Consider the following 16,740-nt stretch of genomic DNA (forward strand, 5'->3'; position numbering starts at 1 on the left):
GTATTTATTTGCAGAAAATGAGAAATGGTCAAAATAACGAAAAAGATGCATCGCTTTCAGACCTCAAATAATCCAAAGAAAACAAGTTTATATTCATTTAGAAGCAACAATACTAATGTTTTAACTTAGGAAGAGTTCAGAAATCAATATTTGTGGAAAAACCAGGAGGTTTTCACTGGGCTTTCAATGGATAAAACTTAACTTCATGTTAAAATGTTGATTTGATCGTGGGATTCTTATTTTTTAAGCCAGATTTAGTTTGAATTATGGTGCAAATTCTAAACTAAATAGTTTATTTCACAACTCAAAGAGAATCGATAAGTGATATTGATGATGGAATCAGTATCGCTAAATTCCCATCAATTCCCATCCCCCATCCTGGTCTCCTACCTGATCATACTCAGTCCTGCCCCCTTGTGGCGACATGGCCAGCGGGCAGGTGCTCAGCAGGCCCCTGTGGCCCCCGTAGGCCTCGCCAAATGCAGGCTCCATCCCATTCATACCCGGCTGCAAGCGGAGAAGCGGAAGAAGGTGAGAAACTCTGAACATGTAGGCCAAGCGCAGCGAAACCGTGAGGGACGGAGAGGCTTTACCTGAGGCATGCCCGAGGCAGGAAGGTGTCAGGATGTGGACACGTCAGATCAGGCAACTTCTGCAGCAAAAACAAAACTCAGTTTTTATTTCAAAGAAGAACTTGAATCGCTAACAGCTCTTCTGTGTGTTTCCACTCTGCAAAAACACAAAACCTGACAATGTAGGTTTTTTTAGAATAAACATCTTAATACACTTCGAATAACACAAAACTAACAGATGTTCTGCAAGACGAAGTGGCTTGTACACTGTAAAACATGTGAAGGTGGTTTAGCTAGAAAATGAAAGTCCACCTGCTGCCTTGAAAACGCAATTTTACTCAACAAGAAAATAGTTTTGGTTTTAACTCAGAAAATAAAGTTCATGAAGTTGATTTAACAACAAGAGACAAGTTATCTAAACATTGTTTTTTAAGTTCATTAATCTTGAATTGTGAGTTTTGACTTAAAGCTGCAATTTAAATCAAATAATTACTTCACAATATGCAAGAAAAAAACTGCCCTCGCCTGGTTAAAAAGGTTAAAAACATTTTTCTTTGCTGTTGCCTCCTCTTAGAATGTGTAATTTTTATTTATTTATCTACTTATTCTTATTTTTAAAACTTTTTAAATGTAATCTAATTTTAATCTATTTGATGTGTTTATTTCTTGTTTTCATCTTCTTTATAAGAGATATATCAGTGATTTGCGGTCAGAGGAGGCAGTTGAGGCAGTCATCATGGAAAAATAATAATGATAAAATCATTTATATTGCTATTTTCACCCTGTGGTTTGTACTATAAAGTATTTATTTTTTATTTAGCATAACCAACTCTGATTATTTTTTTCTTCAAAATCACTGAATTTTCGCATTTTCCCATTTAAATGCTTGGAAGCGCAGCAGGTGAGGCAGCAGTGAGCTGAGCCTCACCTGGGATCGGGCAACCTCTCGCTAACTGCCTTTCTATGGGAGCATGCTAATCCTGTCTGTACGTCGCCAATAAAATGGTTAAAAACACTTAATATATAAACTGATTGTATGTATATAATGTACAGTGTTTATTTTGTCACCAACTGTGTGTGTAACGTGTTTCGTGTGCTGAGGAGCGTCAAACGGCAGAGAACAGACTAGAGGTGAGGAAGGCAGTTCTCCTGCCTCATGGCAGGGGGCGCTCATGATCCCGGACATTGTGACTCCATAAACGCAGAGTAAGAGACCATAACAGCGAGCTATGGATGGCATGTAAAAGAATTGTGTTTTTGCCCTCCAGCGTTGTCCGCATGCACAAAATTTTCTTATGTAAACAATAACATGCAGGGGGTCTATATTTGTATATCTGTATATCTGATTTGTATATATATTTGTATATCTGTATATCTGATTTGTATATATATTGGTATGTCTAATTATGATTAAGTCAGTGCCTCACCAGCATTGCACCTCACCGTACTCCCTGTCACAAATATATATATTATTGCTGCAAAGTTATTTAGAAGTTAGTTTTTTATTTAAAGTGTACTAATATTTGCACTAGAAACTATAAATACTTGGTAGGATTGTCTGTTTTTGCATAAGAAAAAGAAGTTTTTACCGGAAAAAACAATTTAAATTTAACTGAACTGGTGGAGTTTTGTTGTGGAAAATATTTCATACTTGTTGAATCTTGTCTCAGTCGTCTCCCACTTTACCACCTCAATGTTTTTATTTGTTTCTATTATGCTACAGTGTTTTACATTGCTCACATTTTTAAAGTTGGCTACTGTTAGTAAAATGATGAATGGGATAAATGGTCTTGACCATATTTGGCAGTAGTAATGTGATAATATTACATCTTAAACGGGACGTATTATGAAAAATTTCATGTTGTTGTTATCCGTTTCAGTTTCTACTGCTTCTAAAAACAGCCCAACCGGTTTTAAAAAAAAAACACTCCGCTGTTTTCTGCCAACAAGTTAATGTTTTTTGGTGTCTGGAAAATTTCTTCCTTGTGTAAAATTTGTGGGTACAGAGACGTGCAGACGGGTAGCGTCTGCAGACTCAGTCCTCTCTCTCTGCAGAGCAAAACGAGACGTGGCTCATTTTCCGTGAAGATAAAAAAGATCAGACAAAGTCCCAAAAATTAAGAAAATTGGGCAATATTTATCAATTCGCCCTACGTAGCCAAATTTACAAAAATGAAGATAAAAGTTAGGTTAAATTTAAATTTAAAGGACAGCACATCAAGCAACCTTACATGTTCAAAACTAAGCAACCGTTGGTTTGTACGTAGGTTAATTTGCAAACCCAGACCTTTATAAAAGGACACACACACAGAAAATAGCTGAATTACTGTGACTATAAACAATAAAACTATATTAGAAAAAGCTAATTCTCCAAAATAAAGCAGGTTGATCTGATTTCTCTGTGTTTTTAAATCCCATTGAGAATGTCCATTTATTCAGATCACTAAAGCTGAGGTAATAATTTTGGATGTAATTTTGCACACAATAGAAGGTAACACTTTATTTGAAGTGGTATGTATAAGACTGACAAAACAGTCTCATGAACACAAAGGAGTCTCCATGAATGTTTACGACTGTTGTCATGAAGTGTCATTCGGTAAATAATGACACTTTAATACAAAGTTTAATTAAAAGTGTCAACTTTGCATTATTTAGTAAATAATGACACTTTTAAAGCAACGTTGCATTAAAACTTGCATCAAAAGTTCATTAAAAGTGTCAGCAGTCATAAAAATTCAAACTCCTTCATCTTCATGTCCGTCTTATTTATGCACACTTCGTCAAATAAATGTTATCCAACACAATTTAAAAAGCTTTACAGTCTGAAGGAGGCATAGGGGGCGTTTTGTTCTGGGTTTTTTCAAAAGCAGCCACTTTTCTGCAGAAGGAAACGTGACCCTTAAAGCATCAGTGGATGTAATTTACACAAACACAATGGCTTTACACACAGCAGAGGCAAATATTTTACAGTAAAAAAGGTAAAGAATTAATTTCCAGAGAAAACGTCACAAAGTCAAGACGTTTTCACATTTGAAAGGAAGAAACAGAAGCGACAGAAGTTAGGAAATGTTTCTTACCTTAGGTAGAGAAGGTGAAAAAGAGGAGCCCTTTCTTCACATTTCGTATCCCCAAAAATCTTGTTACAGTCTGAAGAAACAAAAGAAACAGGAAGCTGTGAGTCTCCTTAAATTTACAGTCACATGTTTGCTTTGTTTGATCAACCAAACGACAAATTATCAGAGGATTTTAACGTGTTCAGCAGCAAACCGTTCTGAGATGAATGTGATTCAGTAGCAGGAACCATTTTTCACTGTTTGGCATTATTTCGCTGCACTGCTCTCCTTTTTAAAGTCTGTGCAGCCACCAAAGCTAAAACTGCTGATTTTCGTGACCTGTTTCTCTTTTTTCTATTAATACATCCATTTATTCGACATAAACCAGCTTCCTGCTACCGCTGCTAGAAATGTAGGACATGTCACTTCCTGTCAACAGAGAGCTTTCCAAACAACTGCAGAAGCTTTTATGGGGCAAGCAAAGGTTAAATTTGATTATGCAGCAAATATGGAGGATTACCACAGAACATTTGTTACTTCTGCATGAACAGATGTTCTGACACGAGCTGCAACAAAGAATAACTTTGATGTCACTTTGTTAAATATTACACAACCTGCAGAGGTGGAATGGAAATCTAAGCAACTGGAAACAGGAGAAAACAGTAAATCTAAAATAAAAACAAACTAAATGATTCATGAAGGCAAAATCTTAGCAAAACTCACACCAGCTTATAGATTTATGGCCAACGTTTAGCAGCGGTGCAAACGTTTTTTTCACACATATTCTGAACACATTCATAAGTCTTATAGGACACTTACATCAAATTCATGTGAAAGCTTAATATTTATAACTGGGCTGTTAAAATTGTGGCCCAGGGGCCATTTTGTGCACCTTGGATTGATTTTGTGCGGCCCCCCCAACTGCAATACAACTATGATGCATTTTTTATTTGAAATCAGGGTGAAATTATTACCAAATTAATTAAAATAAAAAATGTTAACTGCAACACAACGTATTTGTCTTTTCAAAACCAAGCTTTAACATTTAGTAAAACCACGTTTATCCAGAGACGTTTACTAAAAAGCCGACTTTGCTGCTCCCACATCAGCTTTTATTTTATCTATTTTTTTTAGGTAAGATAAGGTAATTTTATTTTAAAAAACACATTTTCAGGAACAAGGCATTTCAAAGTGCCTTACATTAATTAAAGGAAATACAAACAAAAAAACTGAAGAAAAAGAAAAGTAATCCACAATTTATAAACTAGTAGGAGTTTCTCTTGATAAACTCCTATTAGTTTATAAATATCATATTTATACACTATATATTTGCGAGAGCCAGAGAGGAATAATATTTATAAGCCAACTTACTCAAATTTGGCTAAGCAGAGCGGGCGTCTTGAAATCCTGTTCTTATTACTGAAAATAAATTTGTTAAATCAAGCCCAAAAGAAACTAAAAACTAGATGCCTTTCATTTAAAACAGCAAATCTATTTTCTGTAAAGTATTTTTTAACTGCAAATGCATCCATAAATGATCAACCATACACTAAAGGAATGGTTCCCAAAGATATTCTTCTGGCCCCCCTATGGATTACAATAAAATCCTCCCCCAAAAAAGAAAAACAAATCAACTGGGCGCACACGTCGTTCAGCCAGACATAAACCTATACACATATTTTGTTTTCAAACTCCATTGAAGTTTATTTCACACTTCAGGTTGCAACAAAACAAACTACAAACCATCTTTACAGTGAAACACTTTTGTGTAACTGTTTTCTTTTTCATTCATCCATCCCGCTTCCCGTCCCTCCTGCAATGGCACTGCGACCCCCTAGGGGGCGCGCCCCACACTTTGGGAACCACTGCACTAAAGGAATGCTATTTTATAGCATTTTAGGCAATAAAAAGTTTATTTTCTTATTTTAAAAGGAATGTATTCTATTGTTTAGATAATTTTTATGTATTTATAGTATTTTTTAAAAAAAGCTTAAATGAAAAATCTGTGCCCATTTCCTATCTGATTTTCCTTTAACAAGAGGCCATTTTGAAGCAAAGCATTGGTAGCTGCACATTTTCAGAAGGTAGTGATAACTAAAAAAGAAGATACTGATTTGAAGTACAACTACCCTCTTTTTTAAAGCAATCGATCAGCTAATCATATTGATAAACAGGTTTAAGATGGTGGGTTATTACAGTTTTACTTGTTCTAGTTATATCACTGTACTGAAATAAAGTGCAGCTGATCATTTTGTACAAAGACAAAAGCAGAGTGAGAGGGTTTTTTAAACATAAAGCTCATTCTTTAAGCTCTTTGTGATTGAATTTGAATATGTCAGTGACTGTACTCTAAAATTAGAGCACAGCAACTGAATCTGCAACGTTTACCGAATACATTTGTCGAACTGTCAGAACCTTTCGCCGTGACTTCAGATCTCTTCAGAGGAAAATATCCTGAGTTGTGAAACAGGAAGTGGAAAGAAAACATTATCCTTAAAGTCTAAACATCAGCTTTTCTGCAGCTAATCAGTCAAGATGGAGTGAGAGGTAGCTTAGCTAACAAATCCCTACTGAAAACTGGCTAAAACAAAAACTAATTGTTATGAAAAGTAGACTTTTATTTACTTTAGAAACTGAGTTTGAAATGACAATATTCCCTGATACTGTGCACAATTCTAATCAGATTATCTTGATCAGATACTTTGAGTAAAAATACCTGCAAACAAAGTTCTAACAAAACCTTGGCAACAAAATTGAGAATGTGTGACACAAAGATTATATTGTAAATATAAAAATTCCTACTATATAAGCTGTAATTTTAAGTTAACATGCTTAATGTTCAGAATATGATTAAATACTAACAATTATTTTAGTAATCAATTATTCTATCCATTATTCTGACGATTAATAGGATTAAGTAATTAGAACATTCTGCAGATTTTTTTATTTAACTACTTAAGCTTATTTTATACCATATTAGAAATGCATCAAAAGAACATTAACATTTTCTAATATATATATATATAAAGCATAGTTTTGGCCTAATTGCTGCTCTTACTGTGTTGTTCTTTCAACAATTGGCTTTTTGGGGGTCTATATTTGTAATTGATTATTTACAATTAATCAATTACAAATTAGTTGACAATCATTTCAATAATCGATTAATGATGATTAATGCAATTAATTGCCTCAGCCTTATTACATGTGTTCAGTCAGTTGACTGGCAGTGCACAGCAACATGTGAGAGTAAGTTATTTAACTTCCCTTTGGGATTAATTAAGTATTTCTTCATTTTAATTTGTTACTTCACGTTCCAAACAGCCAAAAAAAAAATCCCAGATATTCTAATACTTTCTGCAGCTTGTTATTGGAACGACTTCAGCTGTAGCTACTTGGAAACCTCAACTTTTTAATAACGATGCAGATAAAGAGTCAATGTCTACTGGAAACAAAGAACAAAAACACTATGATGAGCCTAAATGTTGTAGTTTACAGAAAACATTTCTTGACTGCATAAAGCGGCTCACTGTAAACAGCACAAAAAAAAAACAAACCAGTCATCCACATATTGTTATGATGATGCAGAGAGGTTTCCAGAGAGTTTTTACTGCTTTCTCATTTACAACTGAATACAGGGATTTTGACTGAGGTTCAGAAAGAAATGTTAAACCGAATCGTTTGAAAAACTGCGTTTTGACTCCCAACCCCATCACACTCGACCAACAACATCTTTAGAAAAGAAGAGACGAGGCAAAGCTGCGAGCACTGATCAGCCTGAGACGCTTACAAATGGCAACATGATGAAATACAGGGTAACATCTATGCACACACACCCCCACACACCCATACACACACACACACAGCAGAAACAATGCTGGCATACTGTTGGAAAACTGCAGAAAAGCCAAAGCATGCAACTCAAACAGACCCTTGCTCAGTGACTTGAGAACAATGCCAGAATATGTTCCCTTCGCATTGACCTCAGGAGCACAGGAATGAGGAAATGAAGATCTGCCTGGCAGTTGTGAGAAGCCGCTTGGAAAACTGGTATTTGGCTCATAAAGCATGCCAGCTACCAACCCACTGCAACACAAACAGTCGCCGGACGCATAAAGTGAAGTCTGAACTCAATAAGGAGTATAATGATCCCCGCAAAACTACGAACGTTAAGAGACATACCTCTCTAGCACGGAGAAGAGGCGATTCAACCCGCAAAGTGCTGCAGGTTTGTGGAAGAGTTAGTGCCGTGTGCATATTCATGCCAGCGGTCTTGCTTGTGCACACAACACGACCGGCTTAAATGCCAGTTTAAGCTGCTTCCTTCTCTACTTAGGAAAAACATGACAAATGTCTCCACAACTCAGGTATCAGGAATCCCGTTAGTAATCACAAAAAACGTAAAATTATGGCACCAAAGAAACACACAAAGGAGTTCAGCAACATGTTAAGATGCTTTTTTAGTAAAATAAAATCTCAGATTTTAGGGCTGCTACAAACTATTGTTTTAAAAATGAATTATTCTACAGATTATTCTGACGATTAATCAAATAAAAAGTTTGCACATTTTGCAGATTTTCCATTTAACCACTGAAGTCTTTTTATACAATATTAGAAATACATTAAAATATGGAAGTAAACAAGTAATTCAATTCCATCAACAATCGATTAATCGTTTCTGCCCTACACTCATGTTCCTTCCTGACTCTTCTATGGTTCTGTTCAGACTAGGGCTGGACAATAAATACATTTTACTGATTAATCAAATGTTTGTTTTTATTTTTGGAAAATCTGGATTTTTTTTTTTTTCACCAATGCATTTCTTATTTAGTTCAAAGTTCAGAGTGATGTCAGCAAACCAAAAAGATATCATCCTATTTGACCAAAGTCTTTTACAGTTTCTATTTATTTGGACTTTGAATTTAGGTCAACTCTGAATTCAAAGGGTCAAGCTAAGATTTCTTCTTTTAATAAAAATAAAGTCATGATGTTGCAAAAATACAGTTGTAGGAATATGAGAATAAAGCCAGAAATTGTATTTTTGGTATTTTATGAAAAGTACCAAAAGGTTAATTACTCGAGCTTTTTAATAATTAAAACTACTTTTTCTTGAAATTTTAAGACAGTCTTCTGGTAGAATGGCGTCTTTATTCTGCTAATATTATGACTATATTCTCTTAATTAAACAAATATTCTTGTTTCAGGTACAAATATTCTGTTGTCCAACTTGCAGAAAAGAAAGTAAAAGTAAAAAACACTTTTTCAAAATATCTTCTGTCATTTGTACTTTCTTTTTTAGAAAAAAAGCAAGAAAAAATATTAAAATGGTTGGAAAAAATCAGAGATTTTCTTTTTAATCCATATTGCTCAGCATTATTTCAGGCTCCTGCTGAGTTACAAAGCAGGTATTGCTGCAACTACTGGCTTCATTTTGCAAGTGTTGGCTCAACATCGGACTCGGTCCAAAGGTCCCACAGCTAATAAACCCACTCTGACAGGTGGATTTTACAGCAGCACCACAGGGAAACCAAACAGAAGCCATTAATCTCCAAACACCGTAAGTTTCAAACCAGCAACTACCATCACTGTAAAGATGGACCGAAGATTTGTTTTGTTCTTTGTAAACAAGAATCCGCCAGCAAACAAAATGCCCTGAGCACTGCAGGGTTTGTGACCAGATATATATTCACAAGGCAAACAAGAGTGCTAACATTTACAGTGTGGAGCGACACGGCTCATATGGTGCAGTTCATGCATGACGGCGGCCATTTTGTCCTTTATGTCTGTCTAAAGAGGGGGGCTACACTGTTTCAGAGGGAGGTAGGAGTAAAAACACCAGCTTTAAAGTAAAACAGAACATGTTTACCACAATCTAAGACATAACTGACTATAGGGCTGAAACCATTAATTGGATTCATTGTGATTAATCGATTATTGAGATAATCGTCAACTAATTTAGTAACTGATTAATTGTTAACTGGAGCATACAAACTCAAAAACAGAACAAATTACTGAAAGAACAATGCAGTAAGAGCAGTAATTTAGCCCAAAATTGTACAAAAAGTTAAAAATTAAATGTATATATGTGTGTCTGAAATGCACAAAGATGTTCAATGCAAACAAACATGGGACAGAAATCCAGAATAAGATCAGAGCTCCTGCTTGGAATTTGACTTCAGTCAATCAATCAAGTTTGTTTGTTTTGCCCGTTTCAGCAACGAGGCAGTTCAAAATGCTTCACATCACAAAAACACACAAATGTAATGTTAGCAAAATGGAAAAAATGTATCTTCAGGCTTTTCTTCGTCCACTAATCAATCCACACATCCATCTATGTTTCTATTCATGCCTATCATCAATTTGTTTTCCCATTCACATGTCCATCCATTCAATAATCCATCCATCTTTCATTCCCACTTATAAATGTTGAATTTTTGCCCATACTGTATATGTTTTTACTCTTTATTCTGTTTTTATGTACATATTACACTTGTGTGAGTCTGTTTGCTGTTATTGTCTGACACTTTGCTGCTGTTGCTCAGAAATTTCCCCAAAGTGGAACAATAAAGGATATGTCAATTCTACTTTACTTCTTTGACTTTACAGGTTGTGATTTAACAGTTTTCACATAAAAAGCCTGAGGAAATTTGAGGCTTAAGACTTTGGAAAGTCTGTAAAATATGCAGAAATCCTGAACGATGTAGAAAGATGGTAGTTTTTAACACCTATATTTAAACTGGAGCATTTTAATACTTTCTGTCAATATTAGAGTGCCCAGAGATTATACTGAAGTAAAATTAGCACTGCTTCAGAGTAGAACTTCTTGTTTTAGCTTTAACAAGATAAAGTTAAACAAGAAATTACTCTAGTTAGAGTAAAAAAAAAAAAAAATTTCTAAAAAGCTGCTCAAGTACTGAAAAAATAAATAATGTAACATTTAAAAATGACATCAGACGGACCAAAATACAAAGTTATGTGGACATTTTGGTATTTTATAGTCCAAAATGAAAATAATTCACACAGATAATATTATTCTTAAGTAGCAAAATCAGGTATAAGAAACATTTTTCCAAATCAATTTCTTTCACTATGAAACTTACAAAACTTTAACAAAAACTGCAAATATGTGTCTATGGATGAATTTTTGAAGTTAAAACAGGCTTGTTCTTCACAGTGGGAGAAATTTAACGATACTTCATAATGAAACTACTTAAGTAAAAGTAAAAAGTACAGCAGAGTAAAAATACTCCTACAAGAAGATTTTGCCCAAAAAGTTACCCAAGAAAATGTGATTAGTTCTTTAAATCAATCATTTCTTAATTAGTATTTAATTTAATTCAGCAAAACTTAAGATACAGAAACATGTTTATGAGTTTCTAGGTAGCATTCATAACATATACAGTATATAAACAACTACTAACTTGTTTTTTTCTTTAAATAATGGCATTTTTTATGCACTAAGCACAACCTGTCCGCAAACCTTGCGGTAAATTTAGATTATGAGGAAGAATCAAAATTCAGTCGCTGGAATAAAGAATCAATCATAACTCAAGCATGATCCTGAACCACGGATGGCTGCGCACGAAATAAGACGAGCAGCAGCAGATTCAGAGAGGCTGGGATGGAACACCATGGCCGAAAGCTGCGATGAGGAGGCGGGGAAGCGAACCGGGGAGACACCGTGCGGTCTGTCAGTCAATCTGGGAAACCCATTTAAACCCAAATTAAAGCTTTAAAAAAATCAATCAGGACACCAATCAAACCACAGATGTGCGTCTGAGTTCTCCATTTCTGTCGTAATTGCATGAATGAATGCAAAAAATGAAAAGTAGGTTAAATAAACGACCCCCGCCTCCGTCAGTGTCCTTGGAGCTCCGTTTCCCACGGAGGGATGGAAGTGGCTCTCTGTCCGTTCAGAGCGCATCTTCCGAACGGACCCCGATCGGATGCAAAAACATTTCTATGAGGGGAAACAAATTGGGTTTAAGGGGTGGAGATCGGGTGCCGGTTGGTGGGCTATCTGGTCTGGAACACGCGGTTGTGTCCGCGCAGCTGGATGAAACTGCAGCGGGGAGGGAGCTGTGGTGGCCGGCGGAGAACATCCAGAAACGCACAGCCTCTCTTCCACTGCACACACACACGCTGCCCCAATAACCCTCTTTATGCATATTCAGGTTTTTAAAAAAAAAAAAAAAAAAGATAAAAAGAAGCGAATCTGTTCTCACCAGCAGCCGCTGCTGCGCTCCGCGGCGCGGAGAGACGATCCGGCAGTCATCCTTTCAGCGCACAGACAACAATAAAAAATGGGGCGCAGCTGGCAGTGCCACCGGATGTCCGATATTAATGAGGATGAGAATCAAACCTCCGCGTTTTTAACTCCCCCGGCCGCCATCAAGGGTTGGGTTTTTAACCAATCTGCCTCACACTTTTGCAAAACCTTGAAAAACACAGTTTAATCGCTGTTTATATTGACCTGCAGCTGCGTTTCCCGATTGTAGCAGGTCAAAACAAGTTGGACTCGGTGTGAAATGTTGCTTTAAAATCCGAACCGACTCAAGGCTCCGTGATGCGCAGGGAGGATTTTGAATAGAAAGTGGGTTCCTACTATCATCAGAGAGAGCGATTTCCTCTTTAAATCATTCATGTTTAAATGCTGCGCTGTTGCCCTGCAGCTATAAAGGTCTTGAGTTTGAACCTGGGGTTATTCTCCATGTTCTCCCTGTGTGTGTATGTGTTCTCTCAGGGTACTCCTACTTCCTCATGAGGTTAACTGGTTTCTCTAAATTGGTCCTTCTTAGGTATGTGTGTGTGTTTGTGGTTAACCCTTCCTCTAACCCAATGACAGTTGGCGTAAAAAGTGGGTATGCACCATAGGGGTGCTGCACTAGAGGGGGCGCCAAGATATGGGGGGAAATTCTTGCTAGCTAGCATTTGAGGTTTTGGCAGCTGTCTGAGCATGTGCAAATGGTATTATCAGTGTATGGCAGTAGTTTCCTTTGTTTTTGAAAACCAGAACATTCAATTAACCTATTAGCCTATTGAATAAAAACGTGATACTCCCAAAGGGGGGAAAGAATTTACATCCATGATCAACAGTTTTGTTTCGAAAGATTATCAATTATATCAATCAATTTCATTTATATAGCGCATTTAAGCATTGTGAAAACATAACAAACACATCATACTAACAACAGTTGTAAAAAAAAATATATTAAGAGACATTAAATCCTGTAAAGTGCAATCATCAATACACATCAAATATGTTGGTCAAATTTCCGTTTATTGTGGTACAAAAGCAGCTATAAACAGAGTGCGTTTTAAATTTAAATTTAAGTTAGCTCTGTGTTTCATCTGTTTTGGAAGTTTTTCCAGATTTGAGGTGCATAGCACACAAAATCTACACTCTGAAAGTTCTGGTGCTCTTATGGCTCAAAGGCCAAGCTGCTTATTTCACCTTGAACAAATATATTTATGAAAAGTAGCTAAACACCATGTTCTAAATGGAAGGTCATATTTTAATACAGCCTCATTTTTTTCTCTCCTTTATGTGAATTAAAATCCTTGAGTTAAACTTTTGTTCAACTACTTTTTTTTTGTTGTTGCTTGTATCAAACATACAGCATAACGATGCTTTACCTTCGCGGAGGTAAACCCCGTCCGAGTTGCCAGGCTCCTGAAGACCGTGGGTAAAATGTCTGCCACGGCCTCTCCAGATGATCCCACCCCGCACCATCCGCGGAGGGGAGCCGGGGATCGCGATCAGACGGCAGCTGCGACCGCTAAAGCCTCAGAAATCCCCTTCCTCCTACGGCCACATGCAGGAAGTTGGTTCGCAGCCGGACAGAGCTGGCCTACATCGCGGATAAACAGGACAGGAAAGACGGTTGTAGGACCGTGTAACACCCCCCTCTCCTCCCTAATTCACCCCACCTCCTCCTGTTTCTCCCTCTCTTTCATTGGTGCAGATAAAAGCCTGTCGTTTTATAGACGACAGGCTGGGGAGAATAAAGACTCACCCATTTAATACAGCTTTAATTAAAACAAAACAAAAAAAAATGTTCACACTCGCTGTACTTGCGGGGAGCCCACTGCGTGTTTGACTTGCTGTCGCCCGTTTACTCACCAAACAAATCGCAAAGTGACTTTCTGCAGCAGTTCCGCGATTTACAACACACTTTATATCCAAACAGAGAATGAGAAATAAACATAAGGAGGGCGTGGGGCTGTCACTGTTAGGAACTGACGCAGCAGCAGCAGCAGCAGCTGCCCGGGCTGGAGGCAGCGCCGCGTTTCGGGCTGCGGCGGACCGGGGAAGCGATGGGAAGGAGCGGAGCGACTGACCTGCTAGCAGCTGGAAGGGTGTCAGCTGTAAAAACAGCTGCAGTCCTCCGCGTCTCTCCGGCCTGACCCAAGTTTACAATAAATACTTTATGTCGAGCGTCAAAACAAGACGTGGGAAGCGTTAAACTTCCGGGAGAGATGTCAAAATAAAAGTCTCGAAGCGCGTTACTGTTAGGTTAACGAGGCAGTTAAGTAATTATGTACATTTTAGTTGTTGTAAAAATGCAATGATATGAGGGTGAGTAAAATATATATATATTTTCGCTTTTATTTTGTTTAAGGAAAAAATAAAGAGATACAACAGTGGCGACCCCAAGAGGGGGGCATAGGAGGGCCATGATCCCTTCTTAAAAAATGTTGGCCTCTCCACTGGCCCTGAGATTTATGTTCAGGTCATAGAAAGGTATACAGAGTAACTAATTCAATAAAGACATAAATATAAAACCTAATAAATAAATCCTGATAAATAAATAAATCTGTGAAATTTATTACAGGGATAATATTATGTATTTTCTAGGTATATAGTCCCATTTAGCACAAACAAGTAACAATGTGAACTTCAGTTGTTATAAAAAAATATACGGCTGGGAGGGTGAGAAAAATTTAAGAGTTGTTTTGTTTTTATTTTGGGTGGGAAAAATCAAAGGATACAACAGTGGCACCCCCAAGAAGGAGCCCTGAGTGGCCATGACCCCCGTCTTGAAAAATGTTGGCCACTCCATTGGTCCCGCCTCCCCACCAAATTCATGTTCAGGTCATATTAAGGCATACAGAATCATGTTCCTCAAGACATAAGTGTATATAACAGGGGTCGGGAACGTATGGCTCGCGAGCCAGGTGTGGCTCTTTTGATGATTGCATCTGGCTCGCAGATAAAACATAAAATATTTAATTTGGATGGATTAAAACAAGTTTTTATCCATCCATCGACTTTCCACCGCTCATGTCCTGTTCAGGCTTGCTATTGGCTGCAGGAGCAGTCCATTATTTTAATTGGATGATAATAGCCTACGTTGGCTGTTGCTGGGTAAACAGGTAAATGCCCCCTTTTGAATCAGTCTCCTCGGGCATTAGCTCAAAGCTAACCCTTCGACGAAGAAGATGGCGAAAAGAAAAAAAGACGAGGAGTATCGTACATTTCAGGACGAATGGACCGAAGAATTTGCCTTTGTGGAGAGAGCAGGTTCTGCGGTGTGTCTAATTTGCAATGACAAAATTGCGTCAATGAAACGGTCGAATGTAAAGCGGCACTTCGACACACGCCATGCTACCTTTGCGTCAAAATACCCGGCGGGAGACAGCAGAAAGAAAGCGTGCCAAGAGCTACTGAGCAGCACCATGTTTGGATCTACGTCTGCATGTGAGCAGTCATTCTCACATCTTAACATCAAATCCAACCTACGATCACGTTTGACGGATGAAAGCAACTTCAGTTGTTATAAAAATTCTGTACATTAAATATGACTTTAAAAATGATTTTGTAATTCTACACCTTGAAATTGGGCCTCTGTCTCTTTAAAAACCGCTGTTCTTACAGGAAATCTGACTTCAGGAAGTCATCACAACATCGCTCCTCCATTAACCCTTTAACAGCGATTTTACCAGTGTTGCAAGGAGAGTTAGCTAATATACTGAGCTCTACTAGGTGTTTGCTTATTGCTGCTGGTAGGTCTGAAGGAGTTGAGTCATATGAATTACACTTACCAGGTAATTTTAGGTTAGTTTCTATTGCAAATATCTTGGTACATGTGAAATAGGACAAACCTGGAGGAAATTTTCAGCAAGATATAGGAACTTGTTTTAAGTTAATGATCCATTAATACTGATGAAAAATACTTCAATTGGAAGATTATTTCACTAATTACAGGACTTTTTTATGTTATAAGTGAAATACTCTGCCAATGGAGCAAGTACTTGAACGAATGCAGGCTTAACACACTTTTAATTTCATTATAAACTTTTTAATTTCATTATAAACTGTTCCTGCCTGTGTTTTAGGTTTATTGGTTATGTTATGATTTTTTTAAAAGAAGATGTATCCCAACTTTTAATAATTTTAAAACATAGTTGTGAATTTTAGAGTGTTGCTTTTTAAGTCAAAACAGACGTGGGAAACTGTAACCCTGCAGTTTTATACATAATTATAAGTTATATATTTAATTTTAAATTGTGTCAAACTTTAACCTGAATCAGTGAATGAATTAATAAATGACGTCTCCGTTTTGAATAATTGTTTGCTTGTTTGGTTGCCATGGCATTGATCAAAGCTCAAAGATTTTTTTTTCTTTTTAATTTTTTTGTCATGAACGCATGAAACTCAACTTCCGGTTTCAGCGATTCACCGGTTCTAACTTGACTTCCAACTCGGCCCGTGAAAACGGATATGGTTTACATCTACGACACGGAATCGTCACGAGGGCGGGGTCACACGACCCGTGTTTGAGGACACCGAGAGCGGCGAGGCTGCGAACCCGGTGACCTCAGCCGGGCCCGGGGCTGCTTCCGAGCCCGGTCCCGCCGGAACTACTTCACCTCCAGACCCGCGTCGTGTTCACAAGAGCAGCAGAGGCGGCAGGCATAACAACAGCTAATCTAACAAGTGTTTGCGGGTAACTTTTTTGAGGGTTTCATGAAAAATGTAAGAGTTTGTCCTTCATCCCAAAGAAATCCAGGATGGGAAATAAATTATTCTAAAAGAAATATTTGCTCTGAATGATGAGCTGTGTGACCAGAGGTGGGTAGAGTACCCAAAACTTGTACTCAACTACTTCAACATA

General features: G+C 37.4%; 1 protein-coding gene across 6 annotated transcripts in view; it reads right to left on the minus strand.

Annotated features, from left to right (window-relative positions):
- LOC116720511 (CREB3 regulatory factor-like) overlaps nt 1-14,125 on the minus strand; it is a 36,115-nt gene extending 21,990 nt beyond the window's left edge. Inside the window, exons 1-5 of one of the 6 annotated variants that reach the window (XM_032563810.1) lie at nt 13,964-14,125; nt 13,259-13,473; nt 3,650-3,719; nt 594-652; nt 391-507 (exon numbers count right to left, since the gene is read on the minus strand). In XM_032563810.1, coding sequence (XP_032419701.1) covers nt 391-507; nt 594-602 — 126 coding nt within the window. In that variant the 5' untranslated portion in view covers nt 603-652; nt 3,650-3,719; nt 13,259-13,473; nt 13,964-14,125. The other 5 variants (XM_032563811.1, XM_032563812.1, XM_032563813.1 and 2 more) reach the window with 5 other exon arrangements.
- Between the last annotated feature and the right edge of the window lie 2,615 nt (nt 14,126-16,740).

Source organism: Xiphophorus hellerii, chromosome 5, assembly GCF_003331165.1.
Source record: "Xiphophorus hellerii strain 12219 chromosome 5, Xiphophorus_hellerii-4.1, whole genome shotgun sequence".
NCBI classification, from domain to species: domain Eukaryota; kingdom Metazoa; phylum Chordata; class Actinopteri; order Cyprinodontiformes; family Poeciliidae; genus Xiphophorus; species Xiphophorus hellerii.